Source organism: Phocoena phocoena, chromosome 2 (genome assembly GCF_963924675.1).
Source record: "Phocoena phocoena chromosome 2, mPhoPho1.1, whole genome shotgun sequence".
Taxonomy (NCBI): domain Eukaryota; kingdom Metazoa; phylum Chordata; class Mammalia; order Artiodactyla; family Phocoenidae; genus Phocoena; species Phocoena phocoena.
The window spans coordinates 115,827,052-115,854,045 of record NC_089220.1 but is presented as its reverse complement, the minus strand read 5'-3'; the positions used below and the strand labels follow the sequence as shown (position 1 = coordinate 115,854,045).

The 26,994-nt window shown below is 56.3% G+C and overlaps 1 protein-coding gene across 1 annotated transcript; it reads right to left on the bottom strand.

The window, feature by feature from the left end:
* Positions 1 to 231: 231 nt before the first annotated feature.
* On the bottom strand, positions 232 to 23,644 carry LOXL1 (lysyl oxidase like 1). Its single transcript, XM_065871141.1, has 7 exons — positions 22,162 to 23,644; positions 8,508 to 8,616; positions 5,598 to 5,735; positions 4,953 to 5,109; positions 4,270 to 4,365; positions 2,547 to 2,662; positions 232 to 570 (listed from the first exon to the last, which is right to left on the bottom strand). Exons 1-7 carry the CDS (start codon positions 23,312 to 23,314, stop codon positions 564 to 566), a joined length of 1,776 nt encoding a protein of 591 aa, XP_065727213.1. The 5' UTR covers positions 23,315 to 23,644; the 3' UTR covers positions 232 to 563.
* Positions 23,645 to 26,994: the final 3,350 nt, after the last annotated feature.

Sequence of the window (26,994 nt, the reverse complement as noted above, 5' to 3'; positions counted from 1 at the left end):
CCTCCCCCAGCAGGATGTGGGCTTCTTCCCACGCAGCAGGCTGGGCCCTGAGATAAACCCTGTGGGGTTTCCACAGTGGGTTTGATGCCCTCTTGGTCAAGCTGTGGTCCTCAGACGGTGGTGGCTGCCCTTTCCACATTCTGCTAGGGAAGGACGAAGCCCAAGGATGTCCTCTGAGCCCAACCTAGCATTGGTCAACCCGGCTGGCAGGCTACGTGCAGAACCACAGAGTAGAAAAACCTTGTTTTATTCAGCCCAGGCCTGGGCAATCTTGCTCTGTGGTATGGCCAAAATATAAAAAATAAAAACCAACAACCAAAAAAATCACGTTGTAGGGGAAAGTTAAGTACACAATTGGGCCTGGCATCCGGAATCCCTGTGGGTTTGGTCCACGTTCGCTCCCTGAGGCAGGCAGGGAAGGATGCTCCCAGCGTCCAGCTGCCCCTGCCTGTGGGTGGTGGCTGGGCCCCTTGAGCTGGGCTTGTCCTGGCGGGAGGCTGCCTGGGGAGCAGGGCCTGCTTTGGGAGGTGGGGAGGTTGGCCATCTGCACACCCTCTCCTAGATCAGGATCTAAGGAAAGAAAGAGAGGAGGTCAAAGGCAGGCTGAGGCGTGGGCCCCTCGTTCAACTGTCAGCAAGGCACCCACTGCCTCCCCAGCTGAGTGCTTCCCTTCCACAGCCTGGATCCCAAGTGGGAGGGCAGGCACGGGCCTCCATTTCCATCAGTAATCTGGGCTCAGGAAAAGGGGCTCCATAAAGAGGGGTTTCATGGACTCCCATGCAGGGCACGGTCTCGGCACCACCCCTCCCCATGCCCTGAGTTCCAGATTCTTTTCTAGGCCATTAGCAGAGCTGCTACTGTCTGGAAATACTTTCTTGTTTTCTCTAACTCAGTACTTTTGGAAAAAAAAAAAAAAGGCCTCCTTTTTCCTCTTCAGAAACATGATTGAAACCCACAGGCGTCAGTCCCGTGGCCTTTCTGGGAACGCTCCGTCCGGCTTCCTGCGCGCTGGCCCAGCTGCCCGCCTGTGGTCAGGGTCGAGGAGACGCACTAATGAGACCTGAGCCTCTCCAAGCACTTATGTAAAGGGCTCGGGAGGAAGGGCCTCGGCATGCCTTGCGCTCACAGGCCCCAGGGTAGCTGGAGGGGGGCGCAGGACAACTTCTCTGTCTGCCCTGCTGAGGGGCCCAGCTCATGGTGCCACCTGGGGAAGTGGGAGGCTATTTGGATGTACCTTTCCCAGCAGCAGGGGGTACAAGAGGGCATGTAGGCTCCCCACCTCCCTTGCACCCCTCAGCCCTTGTATGCCCCTGCCTCCCTTCCTCCTGCCCTCCTTCTCCTTCCCTAGAACTGCTTCCCAGAAAACCTCTACCGTTTAGGTGACTCCTGGATTTTTAATGGCTGAACAAGACAAGTCCTGAGGAGCGAGAAGGTGCTGCAAACCCAGGCCTGCCGAAGGGCTAAGTTGCCAGGGATGGGGCGGGAGTCAGTCGTTTCAAACACACTCTGTGACCTGGATAATTCTGATCGAATTCTGTGAATGAGGAACCTAATCTCTGAATTGAACCAGAGGCTACTGTTCTCACGGTGTGGTGGAGGGCTGTGAACATCAGCTTAGTGGTAGCGGCGAAGGGTGCAAGGGCTCTCTCTAAACACACACTGCGCCCTCGCACACCAAGCTCTGAGCCTGGTCACACGCTGAGCCCTGACCCTGGTGATAGCCTAAACCTCTCATACCTATCAACCATTAATAAGCGGGGAAAGACGGACTAAAGCTCTAGGAGACTACTCTTTTTTTCTTTACTTTTTAAATGGAAAAGAGTTGCTTTGACCTGTTCAAGCATTTAAAATTCACATGGAGTGGGATGGGGTTTTTAATGAGTTCGTAAGCAGGGGGGTGTCTCTGCAAAGTACTTCATGTGAGGAATCAGGAGAGAGGCTGAGGACAGCCAGTGCAGGGCAGCAACAGCTGAGGCGCCTCGTGCCAAAGGCCTGGGAGTTTATCAACTCCCTCCACATCTGGGCCCAGGGACTGATGACTGTTAGAAGTGATTCCAACCAGAATCAGTTCTAATCTGAGACTGCTTAATTCAATCCACCTGATACGGACGCTAATGCTCACACAGCTGCCATTCATTGAGCACCAGTGTGAAGGGTCCTGGAACACACACAGATGCCAGGCCTTTAAATCCTCTTCACAAGTCTGCGTGGGAAGTGCTGAAGAGAAAAGTAGTTCAGAGAGGTGAGGTGAACTGCCCGATGTCACAGAGTGAGGGAGTCACAGAAGCAGGAGTGCAGAGCCCATGCACCTCCACCCAACGACGCAGCCTGCTGCTGGGTCTCCACCTGAGGAGAGATCGGGAACCGCGCCCCGGATCCATGCCCGCAGCCTGAGCACTCCGCTTGGGGTGGCCGGTCCAGCCGCAGCTGTGTGCGGCCATCAAGGTGACCCACAGGGCAGGTATCCTACGTGTTTCACGTGGCCTTGCCTGCTCCTCAGGTAGGAGAGGGGCTGGGGTACGGAGAGTTGGAGGAAGGGCACTTACTGGACAATTTTGCAGTTTGTTGTAGAAACATAGCGACCTGTATAGTGGATGTTGCATCTCACCACATTGTTGGTGAAGTCAGACTCCAAAACAATGTACTTTGGGTTCACGTGAACCTGAAGAAGGAAAGGAACAGAAGGAAAAGGGATCTGGTCATGAGGCTGGGCTTCACTTGGTCACCAGGGAAGGTGGAGAGGCAGACAGGCAGACATAGAGGAGCCAGAGAGAGGGAGACAGGGAGATGGAGAAAGACCATGAGAGACCAAGAGACACAGAGACAGAGACACACGGATGGAGAGATGGGGGAAGATGCAGAGAGACAGAGAGAGGAATGAAGAGAGAGGCAGCTTATAGTCAAAGGAAGCATCACTGGATCATCCTTCTTGGAAGACAGGTTTCCCCAGAGTCAGAGCCCAGGCCAGGGGGCCTCGCATGGGGCATTCAGAGCCACTGCCCCAGGGAACCCAGCAGTGAGTGAGAGGCCGAGCAGGGATCCCATGCCTGGTCTCCCTGACTCCGAGGCTCGCACCCTTTCACCTCGCATGCCTGTCTAGGTGACCCGTGGAAGGCCTGTCTGATGCCAGGTAGCGTCTCCTGCCCTGGAGCCCAAGGTACCTGACACTCATTGAGATGACCCAAGCATAACCTGTCTGAAGAGGAGCTGTCCGGACACAAGGAAATCATTGAAATGCTGGATTGATAGGGGAGGGCTTCGCTGGGGTGGGCTACACCCAGCCTTATTTGCAGAACATTTAAGAAGAGAGGAAACAATGTTATATTTAAGTTACATTCCTTAGGGGCAGGAACTGTGCATTACTTATGTGTCTGGAATCCTCGGAACCTGGAACTCAGAAAGGCCTTTGTACGAGTTTGTTGAGAGTGGATGAATAAGGGAAGGAAAAGAACACCCTTGACAATCTCGGCCCTTGGGTGAGGCTGAGCAGAGGCCTCACCGAGCCCACGGAGAGGTGCCCAGGATGGGGCGCAACCAACTGCTTCCAGGCTGCCGTGTTCTGAATGCAGCCACCCAGCGGCCCGTCCTCATGCAGGTTAAAGCCGCCTCCCAGGCCCACCTTCTCTGCTCTTCCTTTACTCCAGCATAGAGCGGTGGGCCCAGGGGGCCTCGTAGAGTGAGCCCTACCCTCGCTTTACACCTGCAAAGAGGAGGCTAAGATTTGTCTTCCCCAGGTGAGGTCATGACGACCGGCCCCCGCTCGGCCTGCATGGATGTTCCATGTTGGGCTGTGTGTCCTTAACGTGCTCTTCTACTTGTCTCCGCAAGGGACGGGGCACTGGAGTGAGTGTACATGGAGGAGGGATTCGGGCCACATGGAAAAGCCATGGTCACAAGTGCCCTTGGCTTTGCAGGGGTCCTATGAGGAGCTGAGGGTCTCTCTCAGGGAGGGCAGTGTCCTCTCCCAGATGGCACAGAGCCTGCCCTGCTCACAGACAGGGGAATGGACCCCATGGCTCTCCAAGTCCTCTGCCACTTAGGGAAGACAGAGTCACCGCCTCCTCTAGGATCACCACACTTGGGCCGAAGGTTCCTCGGTGTTTTTACGGGAAGAGGCTGTGTCTGCCTGAGGCTAAAACCTTCAGGTGGGAAGTGCAGACCTCAGGGACCTCATCAGCTGATACGCCCAGAGGGTGAAGCGTATGTCAGAGGCGGGGACACCAAGGGTGAGCATCAGGTTGGAGGAGTGCCTCCAACCAGGGGCCCCACCTTGAGGATGTAGTTCCCGGGCTGCACATCGGTTATGTCAATCCACTGGCAGTCGATGTCCGCATTGTACGTGTCATAGCAGCCTGGGCTCAGGCCCTAGGAAAAGGGACAGGAAGAGAGGCTGGGGTGCTGTGCACTCCTCAGAGCCACCCCATGCCCACTTCAGCAGCCTGGGGCCCTCCTTCCTCTGTGATTCGTCCTGACCCTGGCCTGGGGTAGCTGCTCAGAGTGGGTCTGCCCCGTCCTAAGCCCACTGGGTGGATGGACCAGAGAGATGATAGATATAATAGTCAGATGGAGGGATGAAATGAAGGTGGGAGAATGACTGGGAGAGATGGATGGAGGAATGGATAGACAGGCAGGCAGGATAGATGGACACTTTCTGGATGTTTGGACAGAAAGATGGATTCGGGTGGACAGCTAGGCAAATGGAGTAGCACGCCATCCAGAATTCGCTGGAATGTTCCGCTCCTTCCATGAGCAGACACCCCTGGGAATGGAGGTGGAGGGTAGCCCCGAGGGGCTCTCTGGCGGCTTCAGGACTGGCAAGAAGACCTGCACTCTCTGAGCTGAGCGGCCAGGAGCCTTGGCACTAGCCCGTCTTTAGCTTGGCTTAGCCTCCCCATCCCAGGCGGGCTTCCCCCCCGTCCTTCAGAGCCCCTGCCCTGCCTCTCCAGCCCAACCTGCGTGTGAGAGGTGCACGCATAGCGCTTGAGGTTGCCGAAGTCGCAGGTGCTGTCCTCCAGGCAGAAGCTGGCCTTGTGGCCCTCGGCTACCTTCTTGCCTGTGACTGCATCCAGCAGGTCGTAGTGGCTGAACTCGTCCATGCTGTGGTAGTGCCTGCGGACAGGAGAAGAGGGAGAAGAGGGCCTAGTCACACCTGGCTTCCAAGCCTGTTCCCCTCCTGAGACGGGCCCAGGTGGCCCTGCTGTGACACCGCCTCCTGAGGGCTCCTGGGGCTCCTTGGTCACTGTGTCCCACAGGCAGCATCTCTAGTGTCCTCACCGAGCCAGTCACCCTAGGAGGGCACCTCCTCAGGACCCCTCACTTCCTCTTGGGCTCCCACCTGTACCGGCCTCCCTTGGGTGATGCCCTGTATTCTAGATACTTCTGTCCCCTATCAAGACGGATCCTTCTGTGTCCCATCTTCCATTGCGGCTTTTGCTAAGGCTCCTCTGAGAAATCCTTGCCCCAGTGATGGATCCTTGGCAGAAAACAACTCACGGGGCCCTCCCACCAGCACTGCCCCTCCGGAGTGCTCCTGGGGAGGGGCACTCAGGCCCAGGGCCCTGGCCCAGAACGGGGGGCGGGCCAGGCAGCCCACTCACTGGTGGCAGCTGTGCCACTCCCAGGTGTGCCGCGGCCGGTTCGGAAGGAAGTCTGCGGTGCCCTGGTTCTTCACGCGCTGGGGGAAACGCAGCAGCACCCGCACGTCATAGTCGGTGGCCTCAGGGGCATAGGCTGTGCTGTGGGGACAGGCGGGGAGACCAGAGTGGGCTTGGGTACCAGACGCAAACACCCAGCATAGGTCGGCTTGTTCCTGAAGATTCTCACATCTGACCCCTGCCCTGCAGCCAAGGCTCAGGCCTCTGTTCCTCTCTGCGGGCCATCCCCTCCTTTCTGGCCTCTGCCATGTGGCTGGCAGCTGCCAAAGGAGTCTTTCTAAAGAAGCATTTGGCTTGATAATGACCCTCTGAGGGTCCCTGATGCCTGCAGGTGACTCTCAGCTGGGGACAGCCCCTGAGGGTGGGGGCAAGTCAAAATCTTCAGAGGGCTTTTATAAAATAGCCCTATCCAGGAGATTCTGACCTTCTCCCTCCCCCTACACCTGGGTTCCAGCTTCAAACACTGTCTCCCAAACAGACTTAACTCTTTCACTGATCTGCACTTTTGCCTGTGCCGTTCACTTGACCCAGAACTCGCCCAGCCTCCTAGACCCAACTCAGGTCCTCTCCTCCAGGAAGTCTGCCTCGATTGCCCCACTTAGAGGAATCGTGACTGCCTGTGAGATCTAACAGTGCTGCCTACAACACACCCTGATACCATACACAACCTGAGCTGGGTCAGTGTGAGCAGACCACCTCTCCCTGATTGTGTGGCTTCAAGGCCAGCGACCTGCCCTTTTTTGCTCAGGAAGCATTGGTCTGGTGTAGATTGCCTGTTCACAATTCACTTGCTGACCCCCAGTTGCCAGCTGAGATGGGCCTTGTGAGGTGAGAAGGGAAAAGAGAGAAAACTGAGGGGCAGCAGTGAGGGGACACACATCACACATCCCATAGGTAGGAACGAGGGCTAGCTGAAGGCTCCTTCCTCTTCAGCTGACTGTGGACAGCTGTCTTGGCCAGACTCAGGGGCACTTCCCTGGCAATCATTAAGGTCTGGGCCCTAAGGCTTGAGGCAGGAGGTGGCCAGTCATGGGGATTAGCTCTCTCTGAGAGGATGTCTGGACAACAGGCAGTGTAGGCTCCTGTCTGCCAGGACGTAAGGCCCTTGGCCTTGTCTGAGGGAGGCTTGGAATCTGTCTTTGTCTGTGTTGGAACTAAACATCCTCCTTCCCTCTGTTCAGTTAAGTCCTACCCCTCTGCCGGGCTCAGCACACCGTGGGAAACCATTAGGGTCTGGGTTCTAGGCCCAGCTTGGCCACAAACTCGTGGTAAGACTTGGAACAAGTCCCTTTCCTCATCTGAGTTCTGCCTGCTGTCTGTGAACTGGCACCGGTCCGCAGCCCACACTTTCGATAATCTCCGAGGGCCCTGCTGCTCCAGGGCTTCAGTTCTGCTGCATTTTCTAGGTCTGTATCCCACACCCAACCTCCGCTGATGCTTCAGCCCTTGCCAACCTCTCCCTCTTCTGGCCGCCCACAGTTCCAGCCTGCCAACCGCTCCTTCTAGCTCTCCTTCCACTCCCTGTCACTTGGTTCTGGGTAAGAGGCCACTTTCTCCAGCTAGACCAGGATAGCCCTGGGATGGAGCCCCACTGCCTCCGCCCCAGCCCATCTGGGAGCTCAGGTGTGGGCACACGGGGTATTCCATGAAGACGGAATAACAGTTTGGTTTTGACTCAAACTCCTCAAAATTCAGCCTCAACGGACGGCCGTGGAGGCTGAGTTCCTCCCCACTGGAGGAACTGTAGCAGGAGAAGTACATCATGCTCTCTTCCCAGAGAAGAGACCTGAGTGGGCAGGCCGACTCAGTGGACCTCTCATGTGGTCCCTGGACTGGTGCCAGTTCGCACACTGTCCGTTGCCGGTCTGTTGTGAGATAAGGAACTTGCACCAGCGTGTAAACCAACGACATCACGAATCACACTGTCTAGTTCAGCTGATACTTCTTTTTTTTTGAAGCAAGACTTTCTCGATGAAGGAAGCAGTAAGTTGAGTTACATTCCAGTGCAAGCTCCTTATCTTGTTACAGATGGATAACAATTTGTGGTCAGCTATTCTGAGTGGCAGTGAACGAGGTTTCATTAGTGAGAAAATGTTGAGATTCTAAAGGGCTTCCCAGATACTCAAAAGTAAAAGTAAATAGAGTTCAAATGTTTTAAAAAAGCAAATAATTAAGAAAAATAGGAGCTTTCAACATAGACAGCTGTCAATAAAAGAAGTACGTCAATATAATCTTTAACTAGCTCTTTTAGCACAGGGAGATGTCCCCAAAGCATACATATTTGAACAGAACATTCACTGTCAACAAATTCTGAAGCAAGCTCTGCAAGAGGCAGAATAACCCAGGAATAATGGAGAGTTGGCTGTGCTCACCTCCCGGGTTCAAGTAAACTGGCGTCCTTCCCTTCTCTCTAGTGCAACACATAACTGAGGCCTCATTGTTACCCATGCCCACAGCCCCTGCTGGACAACCCACACCTGTCCTCTGTGGAGATGGCTCCATAATCCTGCCCTCTATCCTGAAGGCGTCTGTAAGACTTCCCTGGGCTCCCCACGAGGAACCTTCTCACGAGACACCTCAGATCTGAAGGTTTTAGTTCCTCTCACTGCTCCTCAGTTACTGACAGGGCAACACAGACCTTTGGGGCTGGTGTGAAGATTAAATACCATTAAGTTCCTCATATAGTGATATATACAGAAATGCTGGATCACTCTCATTCCCCTCCCCACCTGACTGCCTTGGGGCAGGCAAGGCCCACCGATGAAGAGGCCAGGGTCGTGCAGCCTTCAGGCAGCCTGGCCGCCACGAACACAGGTTCTGGGGACTGTCCACGCTTCATCCTCATCTCCTTACCTGGCCAGACACTTCTCCTCTGCAGCACAGCGCAGGGAGTACAGATGGGCTCTCTGGACATAAGTGGACGCTTGCACGTAGTTGGGGTCCGGGACCAAGTCAGGGAGACCTGGAGTGGGGAGAGGGAGAGAGGGAGGAGGGAGGAATAGTTGGCATTGAGGAGGGTCAGGCTGGTCAGGTTTAAAGCCCAGAGACCTCTCCAACCCCGAACGCCCTGTGCTGTTCTCCTTCCTCTACACAGGCTGTCACTTCCTCCTGGAAACCTCCCAGCGTGAGCAAGGTGTGTGATTTGAACCATTCTCCCTAGGCTCAGGTGTGGGGGCAGGGAGGTCAGGGGGCAGGGGCTCACCTCTGGAATTCCATGCTGTTGGGACCGCTGAGTCTCCTGGGACATGAGCCAGATCTGGGAGACTGGGTGGAATTTGGAGAGCAGGAGAAGACAAAAGGGTATTCTCGGCAGGGGGAGTAGCATGAACAAGGGCCTGGAGGGAGGACTGAGGGACCCAAGTAATTTCCTGACAGAGACACTCCACTTGGTGTCCTTATTTCCCAGGCCTCTGGTCACCAGACCCCACACACCCTCTGCTCTTCTCACCCCTGCAGCTGGCATTCTTTGTGAGCCGCCAAGAGAGAACCCTGGGCTTCTGACCCCGAGTGGGTCCCAGAAGGCTCCTGGGCAGAGCCAGGTGAACGCTGGTTGGCAGAAGTGGGGGTGATGAGGAAGGGAGGGGCTCACAGGAAAACATGTCCCCAGAGCAGGCTGCTGACCGGGCAGGATTCTCAGCCTGGGCGCCCAGCCCGCCCTTCTCAGGATTCCTTTCATCCTGTCATTGGCCCCCAGACCTGACCACACCTTCCCCTGTCTGGGGCCTCAGGCCTCCAATCTGAGGAGGGCCTGGCTCCCTGCCCTGCAGGGCCTAGGGCCCAGTGCCCAGGGGAAGTCTGGAATCTGCTCCAGCCCCTGGATCACTTGTTCCCCAGGTTATGCTAGAGCCAGGGGTCTGTCCATTCTGCCTCCCACCCCGACCCCGTCCCTGTACATATCTTAGTCCCAGTGAGAATGATTAGGAATAAGCAGAAACCAAACTCAGGTGTCCAGACCCTATCCACATGGAATAAAGAAGGAAAGATCTTGATGTTGGGTGTGTGGAAGGGGTGGGGCACGTGGTGGGGTGGGAGGTGGGCAGGGGGACTCCAGAGCCCTGGGCTCCATCTCAGCTCAGCCACCAGCTTAGACGGGAATGGGCCTGGACCTCCATGTACCCTCCCCTCTCAGGCTGCAGGGATTCTGGCAGATAAATGATAAAATGAAGCTGTAGGTTCCTCTTAGCTTCTTTCAAGCCCTCTGTTCTTGGGGGGCAGGCACAGCGAAGGGGCTTGAGTCATGCAGACAGGCTTCTAGCCCCTTCTTGCTGCCAAAACCCTCTTGTCAGCTTATAGGTCCAGAAGATGAGGCAGAGGAGGGGAACTCTGGCTTCTAAGCCTTTCCCAGAGGTGTCTGCTACACGCCACCCCTCACAAACACATGCCTGGGGTTCCCAGACCCTACCCCTGCTCGCCCTGGGGCTCCGGCCTCATGCAGGAGCAGCCGGTGTGATCTCACCTACTCGGAATGAAGAGGAAGCTTGGAACACAAGGGTGGGTGAGGATGAGGTGGCTCCTGGCTGATGGGGGCTGTCCTGGCCAGCCTAGGCCCCATTACTCAAGCCCCCAGGAATGCCTGTAGTCATTTCCCAAGGGATCCTCAGGCCTTGAAAGCAAGGGCCACCTCCGTATCAAGCTGTTTCTCACCCTCTGGTCCCTAGAAGCTTGTGTTGGGGGGAGGGGGGAGGTGAAGAAGACAGGAATGGTCCCCTTTCCCATTACCAGAGAGACTTTCCCTCAGCAACATGTGGTGGTGGGTCAGTTGGGCCTGAAGCTTCATGACACCCAGCATTTGGCACCAGATGGCCTACCACCCCCCACCCCAGGCCCGGTTTCAATAAACACTGCACAGATGGCTCTACAAAGCTTTTCTGGCCCGACCCTTCCTCTCTAGGCCATTTCATGAGTTGGCTATGCAGTCCAGGGAAGCTGGAAGAGCCAGCTAAGAGGCCAGGGGTATTCAGGGCCAGCAAGGGTTGGTACCACTCCTGGCCTCTGACTGCAGCCCGGCTATGATCACATACTGAGTCCTGATCCTGGTCCTATACTGAGCCAAAGATGACCATCTTCCTTCTACTGTGGAGGAATCTCAGGTTCAGGCAGGTGCCTCCTGCTCCAGGAAGTCTTCCCTGATTGGCAGTGACATTCCAAGCTGCACACACTTCTCACTACTTGATCTGTATCGATCTATAATTAGATTCTATCGTATTTACCGGTGTCTACTCCCCTCCAGACTATGCACTCTCTGAGGGCAGGGCCTGGGCCCCACTCACCCCCTCAGTGGGGCAACCCACCGTGCTTCAGGGCTGACTGACCGTTAGGCAGTCAGTCTCTGTCAGGCAGGCTTCTTTAATGATTAGTGGCTTCATACTTTACTGTTCCAATCATCCACGAGCATGCTCCTCACCCTGTCTCCCTCAGGACACCAGGGCACACAGAGGTGCTGGAGGGAACGGAGGCTCAGAGAGGGCAATGAATTTGCCCACAGACACACAGCAAGTCAGGGAAGCCCCAGTAGGAGCTCTTAGGTCCCAACCTCCTTCCAGGACTCTACTTGTTATTCTTCTTTTTATAAAAATAATTTCTTTTAGTTATAATTTACATGCAGTCAAATGCACAGATTTTAGGCATACAGTTTGATAAGTTTTGACAAATGTATACACGGTGTAGCTACCACCACAATCAAGCTATGGATTGTTTCCATCCTCCCTGAAAGTTCCCTCCAGCCCCTTCCCAGTAAATCCCCCCTCCCTCCTTCCCAGGTAACCACTGATCTTTTTTTAAATCACTTTAGATGCTATGCCTTTTCCAGAACTTGAATGGAATCACCCTGATCATTATTTTATGTTCTTTGTTCTGCATCTCTAACCATCAGAGGTCCTGTGACTCCCCTAACCAGCTCCCCCTGGCCCGCCCTCCACCCCTCCCTGTCACACCCTCACTGCCCAGGGATAAGCTGCTGGAAAAGAGAGCAGCCTTGGGAGTTCAGGCTGGGTCCCCCCCACCCACTTCAGGATCCCTGCAGAGGTCCCTGGGAACAGCAGACCCCCTCCCTCAGCTGGTATGTTTTCCCAGGAAGGAACAATGCCTCCTTCTCCACTGCTCTCCCAGGAGGCATTCCATTAGCAGCCAGGCCTGCAGGCTTGGGCTTTCAGCCCCTCCATAGGGGCCTGGGTGTGTGGGTTGGTTGTGTGATGTTGGAAGGAGGATAAGGGAAGGCTTGAGTGGGGGCTTGTGGATGTAGGGTACCAGTTTGCTGTCTCTGGCTTGTGGGGTACAACCAGGCCCTCCAGGCAGGGTGGCCAATGTTGGGTGAAGTCTGGTTACAACCAGACCCGTGCTCCCCTCCCCTCCCCACCATCCCAAGAAGTGTGCATTTTAAAGGAAGATCCTGGAGAGAGGATAAAGCTTACTCAAAGGCAGGGAGAACCATCAGTCACGGGATATAATTTTGTGTGTTGGGGGGCTGCGATCTCTTATCCAGAATATACGGAGTCATGCAGCCCTTGGACCTGGCACTGGAGACATTATAAAGTAGGTTCCAGTGGGCAGTTTTCCCAGAGACTCCTGTTTTCATAAATGCAGAGAACTGAATTTATCATAATTCTCATTTCAGAGCAAACTAACAAACTAAACTGGTCTATGCAAGGCCCCTCTTGTCATTATTTTTTTTTAACCTTTATCCTTACCCTGACCCTCAGACATATCTTTGAACATCTGTGTCTCTGTGTAAAATCTGCAGTGTGTTGGAAGTGGGTATGTATCCTTGAAGTATATAAATGACATTGTCTTATAGTCTCATTCTGTTTCTTGATTTCCAATGTAAACTTTTAAGATATGTCAAGTTCATTGCTTGTCATTGCTAGTGGGATTCCACAGTATGCAACCTCCATGGCCCATCTAGCCAGTCTCCTGGGGATGGACCCCTGTGGATGCGGCCGACCACTCAAAGGCTGGGTGGACGGTCTTGCTCAGGCTACCCAGGGAGGCCTGGTCACCATCAGCATCCTGCCTTCCATGCCCAGGAGGTAGGCAGGAGCCATACTTCTTACCCTGCTGTCATGGACCTTCTGCGTGGCCCTGGGTTGGCCTGGCCCCCCTCTAGGCCTCACTGCTTCCATCAGTGCAGACTGATTGTTCTCTACCTCACTCATGCTCTAGAGCCTGGGGCCGGCCTGCTGTGAGAACTCTTCCCCAGAAGCAATGTGCTGACCACGGGGGTTTAGGCTACACAGAACCCGGACCAGGATTGGGGGCACACTGAGTCAGAGGGTAGCAAAGACCCCTGGGATGACCAAAGCCAGGCTATTTGGCTGGGGAGGGGCTGGATATGAGTGAATCGGGTCCCAAGGCCATTCTGCAGGCAGCCTCTGGTCTGGAGGAAGCGCTTCAACCTCGGGGGGCCCCATCAGACCCTCCAGGGCAGTGAAGACACCGAGCTGCGGGACAAGGACCAGCACTCTGCATTCCCACTCTGCCCCTGGAGCTTCCTCTGTGGGGGATCCAGGGCCCCCTCCCAAGGCCGATGTCCTCCCACCTCACCCAGGCTGGGCCTGGAGCTGCCAGCTGGCCCATGTGCCAGCCTGTGAAAAGCCGAGGACTGTCCTCCCCTCCCCTGGCAGGACTCAGCCGGGGCCTTCTTGTGGGGAAAGACTCCAGCAGGCCGTTGTGCCATCTCACCCAACGCCCTACTGTCCAGGTCCCTTCCCTTTCTTAGGCTCAATCTCCCATGTGGACGATGGGGAGATCAGCCTAACTGCCCCTTGAGCGCAGTTTCGATGGCTCCATAAACACTTGGAGATTAAAATACTTTCAGGAGCTATTCAGTCCATTCCCCAGCCTTGGGCAAGAGCCCAAGACCTCTCACAACCTCTGCAGACGATACTTTCGCTGCCAGGAAATTCTCCCACCGTCTGACCTAAATCCTTCCTGCTTTAGGAGGAATCTGTTCCTTTCTGCTCAGCCGTTCCTGGAAGCTGCCCGGAGTGGAGGGTCTGAGGTTACATTCCTGTTGCTTTGCCCACACCTCACCTGTTTTCCCTTTGGCTTCCCTTTTCCTGTGGGTTCCTTAAACCTCGTCTCCTTTGAAATCTTTCCTCCCCAGGCCTCCTGCTCACAAGAAGCAGATGAAGGAAAACAGAATGCAAAAGAGCCCTAATCTCATGAGCCTGGGGCTGGAGGATAAACAATGTCCAGCAGGAACCGGTCAGTGGGTTGTGAAATATGTGCAGAGCGGGATATTTTGGCTCCAGCGGCCAGACTCCAGAGGAGCCCCTAGGTGGGGAAAGCAGAAAGCTCGCAGAACATGGCCTGAATAAAGATGAGCTGGGAGGGCCTCCAGGGCGGGAGCCAGCGCTCTGGGTCCTGAGAAATTATTATCTAATAATCAGGACATTAAATTGTCAGCATCAGCCTGGCAGTGCCACACCTGAGTGACGAGCAGGCAGGCGAGGTGGCTGCAGGACCTGCTGCGGTCCACCGTGAAGGGCAATACAGCCCAGGCAAAGGAGCTAGGATGGTCATAAAGCCTGGCCCAGAACCTTCATTGGCTCCCCGTCACCTACGGAATCAAGCCCAGACTTCTCAGAGTGGCAGCTAAGGCCTTCCGTGGTCTGGCCTTCCAGATCTCTTAACCCTAAGGATCAGTAGGCAGCTCCTAACACAACTGACATTTTCTGCCCCTGGCCTCTGACCCCTAGTGCCCTTGTCCTGGAATTCCTTGCTACACACACACACACCTTTATCGGGTACAGTCTTTAGGCCCCAAAGCCTACCTTGTAGGCCCTCCTCTGCCACCACCCGGTGCTCCTCCCTCTTCCCTCTTCCAGCAAGGGCCTGCTGCCCCCACCAGGCTGGGAGAGGCAGTTCACGGGCAGCGATGGCCTTGCTCCTCTGAGTGGCAGGACCAGAGTCAGAGGAGGGGATGTGTGTTTGTTCAATTGAGCAAACTGCCCAGGAAGTAGCCGGGGCTGGGCTGGGAGGAGGCTGCCGCTCACCTTTGCGGAGGTAAGCTACCTTCCTCTCTGTTCAAGCCTTCTGCCACCTCCTTGCACACCTCACTCACTCACACTCTTCCCAATGTGAAGACAGCCCCTACCTTCCCGCCAGCCCACCCTTGCAGGCCCTGCTTAGTGCCCCTCTCTCCACCTCCAGAAGCCCCTGAGGATCGTATGGTCTCCTGGGTTCCCTCCCTGCTCCTCAGACCCTTCACAGTGACCTGAACTTTTTATCTTTCTTACAAAACCCACTCACTCGGCCCATGGCCTTCCCATCTCAGCTTATGGCAACTTCATCCTTGCAGCTGCACAGGACATAACCCTTTCTGTTATGCCTGACCCCTCTCTTTCTCTTCCACCCCACATCCAATCCATCAGGAAATCCCATCAGCTCTACCTCCAAAATATAGCCCGAAACTGACTGCCCACCGCCTCTGTTGTTACCCCTGGCCCGGCCACCGACATCTCCGCCTGGATCTCTGTACAGGCCTCCTCTCGGACTCCCCCTGCCTGCCCCCGCACTGTCCATTCCCAGCATAGCAGTCAGAGACCCTGTTTAAATGTCACTGCAGGAGCTCCCCAATGCATGGAGAGTAAAAGCCAAAGTCCTCACAGTGGCCTACAGGCTCTCCATGGTCTGGACCCAGTTGCCTCTCTGACCTGTCTCCCGTAATGCACCCACACCCATGCCGTGCTGCTCTAACCACACTGGAACACACTTGAAAGCCCCAGGGAATTCCTGCCTTGGGGCCTTTGCACTGGCTGTTTCTTCTGTCTGGAATGCTCCACCTGCAGATAGCTGTATGAATCACTCATGTGCCTCCTTCAAATCTTTGCTCAGATGCCACCTTCATGAAGCCCACCCTGACTACCTTTGCAACCTCTCCCAACACTCCAGATCTCCCTGACTTATCTCTATTTTTTCCACAGTACTTACCCCTTCTATTATTTACTTATTATGTTTACCCATGAAAATACAAGATCCACAAGGACAAGGATTTTGTCTCTTTTCTAAAACTAGTGAATACCCAGCTCTAGACCAGCATCAGCACAAAGTAAGGCACTCCATGAATATTTGTTGAATGGCTGAATTTCCTCATGAGATGATATCTGCTCTCCTCAGCCAGGCGAGAGCCCCTGGGGGAAGGGGAGGGTGGGATTGTCCTTTGCCTGCCGCCCAGCTGCACAGCGTGTTCTGAGAGCTGGCGAGTTGGGTGAGATGGAAGTGGGTCTGGGCCGCGGCATCCTGCCTGCCTGGTCTCTTGCTGCTGGGCTGAGACCTCGGTGAGAACAGGGATGGGTCCAGGGCGCCCCTGAATTCCCTGTACCCAGCTCAGGGCCTGGCACCTGTAAGCCCTCAGCGAGCACAAACACAAATACTGGCATCCCACAAAGGGTCTGCTGGCACTGCCTGTGTGAGCACAGCCTTCATTATCAGGCAGAGGCTGGGACAGACTCCAAAAGCCCTTTCTTTTGAAAAAGGATTAGCTTTGGGGTTGGAAAACCCATGGTTCCAGTTGGCCCACAAGGGGGAGGAAGGGTGGGTTGTCTCCTGAGACTGGTGGCAAAGGCCCCTCAGGCCTCGACTTCCGCATTTGTGTACCTTCCTGCTCTGGTGTTCTGACACCCTCTTCCCATTTTCAGGTGATACCTAAATGCCCAGTTTCTGGGTATCCATGAGTAAGGGGGAGAGGGACCCAGGTGCAGCCCCAGCCCTGTAATCCTGAATCCAGACAAAAAGGCCCGCTGGGTCCAACCGCCTGTGGTGAGGAGGCTGTTAGGTCAGGGCAGGGGAGGCACGAGACCCAGCCTCTCCTTCCAGCCTCCTCCCAAGCGGATTGCTACTCCACAGGAATGCCGGGCACAGAATTGGAAGCAGGTGTGGGCTGCCTGGGCGGACCACCCGCTCCTCCCCCACCCCTTCCTGTCCTGCCATTCCAGCCACTGCCCTGGGGAGTTTTCCATGTGCTCTTGGCTTGGACAGGAGTGGGGTGGACTTGGGCTGGGACTACTAGGGAGAAGTGCCCCTTTGGAGGTGACAGGAGATTGAGATGGGGGTCCCTGGGGAGGGGAGAGAGGGAGGAGAGGAGACGAAAGGCCGGGATGAAAGGCCAGAATTCCTGGGCCAAGTGCGGCAGTAGCCTGGTGCCTGTAAGTCCCGAAGGACTCCCCACCCTGCTCAGCCACCATCCCAAAAGGCTCTGTGGGGCCTGTGAACTCAAGGCAAAAAATAATCCAACTTTTTGTGTCCTAGGGGGTTTAGACCTGAGAGAAACAATGAACGCGGAGACATACCCTTCCCTGAGGGGCAGAAGCAGAGGGAAGGCCGGGATGGTTCGTTCAGTGGGGGAGAGAGTCAGCCTAGGTCCGAGCTTGGCTGCTGATGAATTCTGAGACCTTGGATGAGTTACTGAACTTCTCTAGCCTCAGTTGCCTCCTCTGTAAAATGGGGGTATAATATCATCTACCTCACAAGCTTGCTGGGGGTACTAAACGAGGAAATAAAAACAAAATGCTTGGCATAGTGTCTGGTGCATATTAAGGGTTCAATAATAGCAGTGGCTATTATGATTATTTAAAATGGGAGCTGTCTCTTCTTGCAGGGATGGTCCAGTTTGAGAACAGGGGAGAGAGGATGTGGCCTTGCAACTAAATGATACGAGAGGAGACGGGAAATCTGCCTGCGATGAGGTTGCTTCGGACATGACTTGTTTGTTCTGACACTAGTGACCTTCCATTGCCAAATAGGGGAGTAACAAGAGGACCCAGGTCCCTCTATCTCCATAGTTGTCTGACCCTTTACCCCAAGTTCCTCGGCCTGAAGACTCCATTTCTTTCTGAAGGAGCAACTTGAGACAACTTCTGGGAAGGAAGGAGGGATGCTGAGCTGTGATTCTGCCTCCACCAGTCACCAGTTATGCAACCTTGGGCTTAACCTCCGAGGGCCTCAGTTTCCTCATCTGCAAAATGGGGGTAATAACAATACCGAGGGTTGTTATGAGAATTAAGCGACTAGTTGTAAAGCTCCAAGAACAGTGTCAGGTGCTGTAGATGTGCTTGTTAAACAAATGTTCTGGAGTCTATGGAGTGGGAATGACAAGGCTTCACGCTAACACCTCACTGGGGAGGTGCTCAAAGCTGTGCACTCTCTCTGTTTCATCTCACTCTGTCGCAACCAGTGCCCAGAACATGGTAGGAGTCAAGTATCTGCTGAATGACCAAATGGATGTGCAAGGTAAGCCTTAATACGTGAAAATTTAGAAAAAAAAATAATGCATGGGGGTTAAAAACTCAGGATGGAGAGCCATGCAGACTCAAATTCTGGTTTCACTACTAAGAGGCCGTGTGACAATCAGCAAGTGAGCCTGTCACCTTATCTATGAAACGGGATAGATAACAGCATCTGGCTGGTGGGGTTGCTGTGGGAATTAAGAGATGATGTATAAAATGTCCAACGTATGCTAACAGAATTATCCCTCTGGAGGTGGCTGGGGGGCAACTGAGGTCCAGGTTCAAGTCCTGCCCCAGCTGGCTTGCAGGTGGTGTGAGGGTCCTCCTGGGTCAACTGAGTGCAATGCAGAGATGACAGGCTCAGTTTGAATTCTGGCTCGGCTGCATCCAGCTGTGAGACCTCCCCGGGTCTCTGTTTTCTCATCTGTACCAGAGGACCATAATCCCCACCTCTCTAGGAGGCTGTGCGGGTAAATGAAGTTGCACATTCAAGCCACAAAGCTCAGCAAGTGTTCCTCTGCAATGGCTGAACTCGTCGTCATCAACCTCGCCTGGAGGCTGTAACTCTGGATGCTCTGGGTGGCCAGGCCTCCTGCATCTACTCCAAGCCTTGTGGAGGTGGGTGGGCGACCTGAGTCATGGGGGCAGGAAGTAAGGGTTGCAGCAGCAGGGAGCCAGGGCTGCTCTCAAGGACTAAGGGGCCCCGTCTGGCCTCTTGGGTGCAGGAGGCTGGATGGAGAGGGACGTACCCTAGAAACACCACTGTGTGAGCGCAGGGACATGAAACACCTGGGCCTAGGAGCAGCACGATCCTCGTGGGGGCTGTGGAGGCCTGAGAGAGGGAGAAGGAGGAGAGGAGAGGAAGGAGGTGCCTCAAGTTCTGGTGCAAAAGGCTAAGGCGCTGAGATTTTGTCCTGAAGGCCTTGGGAGCCACAGAGCCTTCTTGGGCAGGAGAGTAATATGGTCAGCAATGAAAGGGTGTATCTGCCCCATGCGTAGGATGGACTGGAAGGGACCAGGGAGGAGGCAGTCACAGCTCCGATTGGTTGTGTGAGGACAGGGAAGGAGGACCCATGCCAGGCAAGGTGGGTATAGCCATCAGAGATGCCCTGGGAGGACAGCCAGGGTGGCTGCTCCACGTTACTTTCATAGGGTGGCCAGAGGCAGTGAATCAGGCTGAGGGTGTAAGGGGGAGCCCCTGAGAGAAAAGTCGTGGTCTTCTAGGGCCAGAAGTCATCTTAGCCTGCACCGGTACCGCCAGCTCAGAGAAGCTGAGGCTGTGAGGAGGCAGGAACAGGGACAAGGAGGCTAGGAGAAGAGGGTCCGGCTTGGGAGAGGGAGGGGCACAGCACAGGGGCCTGGGAAGCAGGCAGCCACCCTCCAGGCCTCTGCATGGATCTGCTGTGACAGGCAGACCAGGTATGTGACCCGGGCCTCTGTTTCCTCGCCTTCCCTCCCGTTACACATTTCAGAGACAACGGTACTGCAGGAGGCCTTGGGCAGCCCCCCTCCCCGGGGTGGGAGGGAAGGGGGTGCAGGCACCCAAGGAAGAAACCAGGCTCTGGACAGGCGCTTGGAAACTGCCCAAACGTGGAGGACGTGGGTGGTGCGCACATGTGTTTGGTGTTGTGAGGACATGTCCACGTCCACGCCCACACGCACGCGGGCTGCCAGCGCCCAGCCTCAGACCCCTGGGTGTGCGGCCAGGAGGAATGAGGTCAGTCTCGGAGAATCCGCTCTGGACTCCCACACCAGGCCTGGGGGTCTGATCTCAAGCACAAGGCTTGGCCTTCCCCAAACCGGGATTTTCCATGGTCCCAGCCTAGCACGGTGGGAAGGGGAACAAGTGATGGGGGAGAAGGTACTGCTCCCTCTCTGGCCTCTCTGTGAGCCCCGATTTAGCCTGCACTGCCCCCCACACACCTTTCCCCCCATGACGAGGGAAGGGGCACTTGGAGGGTGCTGACAGCTTGCGGCAATGCTTGGGCACCTCCTCCTCTCGGAAGTCCTCCCTGAGTTCCTAGTGCCCCCGACTGGGGAGGCCCCTCCCCTGGGTCCCCTAACCCATCCCCCCAGTGCCTGCCCAATCACAGCACTGAGGTGCCCCCTTTTCTATTCCTTCCTCAGGGCAGGGCCTGGATTCAGCTTGGCATCTAGTACACTGCGCTCCGGGGAGAAATGTCTTTAATCCCAATTGAACACTGGGGCTCAGGGGCAACGGCCAGAGGCCCTGCTAAGCACCAAGCACCCCTCGCTCCAAACATAGCCTTGCTCTGGCCAATCCCCCTCTGAACCTTAAGAACTGAGAGGCTAAAGAAGGACCTTAGAAAACCCACTGGCTTGGGGCGTAGATGTCAAGTCCCAGGCCTGGCTCTGCCAGCACTGCTATTTGAGGCCTCGGTTTTCTCCTCTGCCCAGAGGTGGAGTGCTTCTGGCTGAGCCCCACTCTGTGGTCTTGCATTCTAAGAAAAGCTACCACAAAAGTTTAGCTTATAGGTAAAACATGCTCTCCTCCACGGAGCTCTGGGAGCTGTTGATGCAGAGCTGTAACACACCCTGCTACAGGGATGCTGCAAGCCCTGGTGCGGATCAGATCCGGGTGAGGCCACGGTGGCAGGAGGATGCATCCTTCATCACATCACAGAAGGGCCTTCCATCTTGCTCCTGTCCTAGCTCCTGCAGGTTCTCAAAGTGGGATTCAGCACCCAACTTGAGTGCTACGCCTTGAATATGAGGGAGTGAGTACTGCCAGTGTGGACACTCCTCTCCCGTAGCCTTGGGCTCCAGCAGCCCCTAGAGAGACGGGAGTCCCCACCCCTGCACCCCAGCGGCAGCCTCTCTCACCCAAGGTCATTATGGCTGGAGACAAGGAAGCGTCCCCGTGTGGACAGAGGCAGAGGAGCAAAGGCTGGGGGTACACTACCTGTGCCCCTGAGCCCTGCAGTGCTCAGCCCTCACCTGGTGCGCCCGGCACAGAAACACTGTTGTGGAGCAGAGAGTCAGGAGTAAAGAATCATGGTATTAATCGCAGCCTGAAAGAGGCAAGGCTGGGGTGGAACGCATATGCATTGGGGACTGAATGGAAAATCTTGACCAAAGCTGACTTTGGACGTGCAGAGACAGAAGCAGGAAGGGGAATTCTAGGACAGCAGGACCAATGGCCGTTCAGCCCTGGCCAGACCACTAGCGGGCCCTTGCCAAGGTAGTCCGCCTGCTATCAGCATATGTGAAGTTGCTCATCTGAAGAAGGAAGGCTGCCCCTTCCACTGAGTCCTCGTGTGTAGATGGCTTGGGCTTTCCCAAAGCTAGGTCATATCTTCAACACCCCCTGCACCCCTGTCCACAGCTGCCTCCTGGGACTCTCCCCCAGGGCCAGGACTAGGGTGAATTGAGTGAAGTGACTGAGGCCCTGGCCTGGGGTGCAAAATTTAAGAGGGCGCCTAAAAACTCAGTAGCTAAGAGAAGTAACATTTCAGGCAATAGTTTTAAAAATCAAAATTAACACACAAAAAAATCTGTGATGAACAAAACATCAAAATTTCAAATAAAGATGATCAGTATTGCTGATTTTTCAGTTTGCCTCAGGCTTGAATACAGTTTGGCATGGCACCATAACTGATTCTATTTAAAATTTTTTGCATTTTTTTGCATTATTTTTGATTTAAAAATGCATTAAAATATTACTTATCTCGATTAGTAAGTTTTTCGGTGCCCAGGCTGGTGCCCCACTCGCCTCTCTAGTCTGGGCCTTGCAGTGTGCCCCTGAAGGAACTCTGGGTTATCTAGTCTGCACTCCTGTCAGCCCAGATTCTCTCTTCTAACCTCCTGTTCATTCAGGCCAAGCTCACAGATGCCCAGTGACCGGGAACTTGCCACACGTCCAGAGGCGTCCCCTAAGGCCTTTCTGACCCTGATGCTCCCTGCTTCACCCTGTGAGGCTGGCAGAGGGGCACCTCCAAGCGTGGAGGACATGCCCTGATGGGAATGAGGGAGAGGCGGGGAGGGGGGCTCCTTTACTTTGTCCTCAGATGACCCAAGCCACGTCTGGAAGGCGTCTCTTTACAAAGCCTGTCCAGTCCCTCCACCCCCTACCCCCCCAAGTCACAGCCCCGGCCTGCCTGGCCAAATCCTGGCACCGATGATGACGCGTGGACAGGGCCAAGGCCGGGAGGTGGGAAACACTGGGGCTGCCTATGGGGAGGAGGGTGGGGGTCCTTACTTAGCAGCTGGGGGAGGCCTTCGGTAAAGGATGGAGGAGGGCCTGGGCGTCGGGACGTACTCACCTCTACCGTTTTGGCTGGGCCGGTACACGCTGCCCACACTCAGGCGGCCCTGCTGCGCGCCATTGCGCTCCGAACCCGGCGGGGGCGCGTCGGAGCTGCGCACCGGCAGGTAGGGAGGCTCCACCACGCGGAAGGGGGGCTGCGGCTCCACGGCCCGCGGCGGGCTATAGGCCTCGGGTGGCATGTTGCCGTAGGGCGGGTACCAGCCGAGGCGGGGGTCGCCGCCGTAGGCGCCACCGTTGGACTGCGCGGCGTCGGGGGCCGGGTCGGGGTAGGCCTGCTCGAGGCCCGCGGTGCCCTCGTTGTACAGGCTGTGCGAGTAGCGGCGGTCCAGGCCGTCGGCTGGCTGCGGCTGCGGCTGCTGCGGCGCGTACGGCCTCTCCGGGGCCGGATAGAAGCCCTGCGGCGGGTACTCGGGCTGCTCCTCGCCGCCGCCGTACTCCTCGTAGCGCGCCCGGGGCTGGAAGGGGTAGATGACCCCTGCCGCGGCCACGGCCGCCGTCCCTGCGCCCAGACCGCCGCCCACGCCGCGGTAGTACACGTAGCCCTGGTCGTAGGTCCGCGACGCGGGGTCGTATGTCTCGTACTGGCTGACGAAGGGCGCCTGCGGATAGGGGAACTGCTGCGGAAAAGAGGACGGCTGGCGGTAGGTGGTGGCGAAGGCCGAGGCCGAGGCCGAGGCCGAGGAGGCGGAGCCCCCATGCCGTTGCTGGGAGACGGAGGTGCGGGCCCGGGCCATGGCCGTGCTGTCCCCGACGGCCACCTCGCGCCAGTTGTCGGGCACCTGGCCGAAGCCGAATGGGTGCCGCGCTTGGCCGCGCACGGTGTCCGAGCCGATGCGCCCGGGCAGGGGTAGCGACGGGGCCTGCCGACGCCGGAGGCCCCCGTGGCTGCGCCGATGCGGGGCCTGGGGGGCGCCCGCCAGCAGCACCCGGGAGTTACTCTCGGAGTGCTGAGTCCCCGCAGGCACATACTCTGAGCCCGAGTTGAGCAGGCTGTACACCTGCCCGTTGTTCTCCCACTGGATCAGCTGCCGCCAGCGTCCCTGGTCCGAGCCCTGCCGTGGCTGCGCCTGCTGCCCGTGCACCAGGACGCAGACGCAGGCGCCCCACACCAGGGCCCCCAGCTGCCAACCGGCTGGGGCCAGAGCCATGGTGGCCCTTCTGCAGAGGCCTGGTGGACTGAGAGGCTCTCAGGAGTGGCCCCCTGTGCGTGCTTCTCTTCCCACGGCCTCGAGGACAGGACGGCTCCTTGCCTGCCCCAGCTCTAGCTTTGTCCATCCTGGCCTTGTCCCGAGCGGGACGTCTCCTCCGATGACAGCATTTCGAGGCCAAGGGGTCAGGGCAGGGCAGGGGCGGTGCCCAGGGCTGCACGAGGCTCTCTGCAGGGCACCGGGCAGGCAGGACCGCCTGGGGGCCTTACATGGCCAGCCCGGCACTGGCTGGCCGCTGGGCTGGCGCTTTCCCACTCTGAATGAATAAGCAACAGGCTGGGAGCGTAGGGAGGTTTTGGGCAGCCTGGTCCGCCTGCTGGGGCCTCCTCCGCGGGGCCCTATGGCCCGCCGGGTTTTAGCTATGTGGCCTGTCCCACAGCTGCTGTGCTCCCTCAGTCCCTGGAGCTCCCAGCCAAGCCCCAGACCTGCCTCTGAGGAAGGGAATGAAGAAGGGAGTAGGACGGGGCCTCTGGGGACTCAGGCCCGGTGAGTGGGGCCCTGGCAGGTATAACGGGGCTGAGGTGTCAGCACCATTCTGACCATTTCTCTCTGCTTTGGACCCAGCATCCTTGGTCTCACCTTACCGGCTTCTTGTTCGGGCTTGAATAAGCCCCTGACTCGTGTCCACTCCAGCCTCTCCCCAGGATTCCTGGGCTCCCATTCTCCAAAGCCAGTGATCAGACACCCTCCTTGTTGGTGGGCCTTCCTGGGCAAGATGCTGAATCCCAGCTGATCCATTCTCTAATTCTGGACCTCGGGTGTACCTTAGTTCATTGGGCCCGAGCACAAAGCATATGGAGCTTCAGCTTTTCCCCTCTTGGCACATCCCTGGGCCTTAACTCTCCCAGCCTGTAGAACGGATGTGTGGCCCTGTGCTGAACAGAACTTGTGAAATCATGGGAGAGGTCAACTTCCTGCCCACCCTGTGTGGTTTCTGTCCCGTATAACCTAGAAATAACCTGAGTGTACACATGGATAAAGTGAAACTCAGGGGCTGCCTTTGATATGGGATCGGCGTCATTGGGAGGCACTATGTGCTATAAGCACATAGCAGAAAGGGGGAGTCAGGAGAATGGGACTAGTCCAGTTGCTGTGATTAGGTTGCTGGGTGATCTTGGGCAAGTCCTTTCCCCATTCTGATCCCGTCACATCTGATCAGTGGAGGATCAGACCAGATGGTCCCCAAGAGTGCTTTGGCAGGTTCTCTATTCTCTCAGCAGAAATAAGAGGGGCCTCAGAAGTTTGAACACTTTGGCATCCAAGAAATCACTCTGATTGCCTCCCCTGGACTGCCTTCTCCAGCCTTGGTCATGGGAACTGGAGGACAGAAATTTCCCTCTTGTGCTTATACACTAAGGAGGAAGAACCTGCCCTTAACTTGGTCTCTCCAGATTCCCCTTCTACTTTGGAAATGCCTGGAGACCACCTTGGGAGGGGACAGCCAGAGTGGACATTCCTCAGACACCCTGGACCCCTGCCTCCTCATCCTTGCCAGCCGGCATTTGTTCCCCCATCGCACTGCGCTTCAGGATGAGGCTCGGGTCAGGTGACTCGGTGCATCTGTCTACCCTCATAGTCCAGCCAGCAACAGTTCAACACAAGCCCCTTAGCTCCCCGGTATGGGGTTTGATCTCAGACTCCAGACAGGAATCCTGCAAAGAGCAACTGGTTTGGTTCAGGACGTTGAACCAGATGCTGAGGGCCGGGACCAGGAGGGTTAAGCTTTCCCTCCCGCCCGCCTGCCCCCTGCAGGGCTGGCCTCAGCTGCTTGGAATCCCTGGGGTCCTGTAGGGCCCTCCCGCCAGCCAGATGGGCAGCAGCGCCAGGAAAGGAGGAGGAGCAGTGGAAACAGGCCTCAGGGTACCCCCCAGGCAGGGAGGGGAAGGGAAGAGGAGGAACAGAGGAAGGATATGGGATGGCTGTGAGGTAGGGGAGCCCCACTGGCAGAGTGGAGCAGGCAGAACCCTTCTTCCTGAGCCAGGCAGGGGACAGGGGCTGCCTCAGGGCTTTGGAGCTGTGGGGAGATCAGGGCACAGGCTGTTGTGCTCAGCCGGCCTCTGCCTGGGAGCCAGCTCTTGGCGTGAAACCCTACCCAGTGCTGGCTCCTGCTGCTCTTTCTTGTTTCTTAATAAGGTCGAATCAGAGTGAGTCAGAGGAGCCAAGTTTCCTGTTAGGCTCTGTTTGAATAAACTCTGCTCTGAGCATAGCTTGGGCCTCTGCGCAGGCTCCTGGGGCCAGGGCTGCGGCCCTGCCAGCCATCTCTGCTGAGACTGGAGACCTGGGGTCTTGGCCTGGCCTCCAGATGCTCCCCGGGGAAGCCCGTTAGGCTCTCGGAGCCACAGTCTTGCATCTATAACTTGGGGGTAATAATACCTTTCTTGTGGTGTATTTGGGAGGATGAAATAAGAGGTTTTATGAAAAGTACCCAGCACAGTACCAGGCATGTGGCCACTATTTTTTCTTTCCTCTGGACTGGTGAGAGAAGGGAGGGGTTCATCCTCAAAGGTGTTCCCCCCTTCCCCATTTTCTCTGTCCCTTTCATATGTTTTATCTGTCTTCAGCATCCTTCGTTGTGCCCAGCTCAGGGTGAACCCCTGGGACCTGTCCTCTTTCCTCCTTTCCACTCCCTCCCTCGTCCTCCTTCTCTCTTCCAGTCTGGGTCTCCCAAAGTTACTGGCAACACCCCCTCAGATCTCTGAGCCCAGGGGAGCCTGCCTGGTTCCGCCTCTCCACGCACAGGGCAAGGCCTTGCCCAAGGAGCTGGAGGTGTCCTGGCATCCTTTGACTGGAAGCTGCAGAGTGGGGATCTGAGAGAGACCTGGGAAGGCTGTAAAGGATGCAGAGCTAAGGTCAAATGAGGGCTTCCAGTCACCAGGCTAGGCTGGGCCTGAGCTGTCTGGAGGTGATGGGGTGGTGGGCAGCTCCTTACTAGGCCCAGTCCCTACAGGCTGTGTTCACACCCACAGTTTTAAGACCTAGCCATGTGCTTGAGGCTTGTTGCCAGTCCCTGGCACTAGGAGCCAGGTTCAGGCGTTCTTGGAGGGCTGGGGTATAGGGCTGAAAGAGCTTGTTGGTAGTGTGTGGCTTTATTAAGAATCTAATATGTTCTGGACCGGGCTGCTCTACTGCTGGGCTTCCATGGGACAGCCAGTGTCCTTTGGCTCTGTGCTAGAACTCTAGGCTCTGGAAAATCTGTGGGGGAATGAGGAGGCCTTAGAGCCAATCAGCAGAGGGTTTGGGAAGCTGAGAAAGGACAGGAGCAGTGGGATGCCTTATTGCTTTGCAGAGGAAAGGACCAGGAGGCCCACCGTGGGTCAGAATGTTTCTATGGCTGGGGGAAAACGATGAGACAAGCTCCGGGGAGCCTCTGCCCTCCGTCCCCCACATGGGACAGGCCTGGGTCTCCTCCACCCACCCTGATCCCTGGCTGCTGGGTCCGGTACCCGGTGCCTGGGTGGGCAGCTCAGGAAAGGCCATTGACGGGATTTGTGCTGAACTGGGGACGGAAGCCCCAGCCCAGCCAGCACTGGACCGTGTAGGCCCCAGCCGCTGCCTCTAGGAATTGGGCTGGAGGAAGCGCTGAGTGAGGAGGCCTGGCAAGCTGGCACAGAACACGCTGA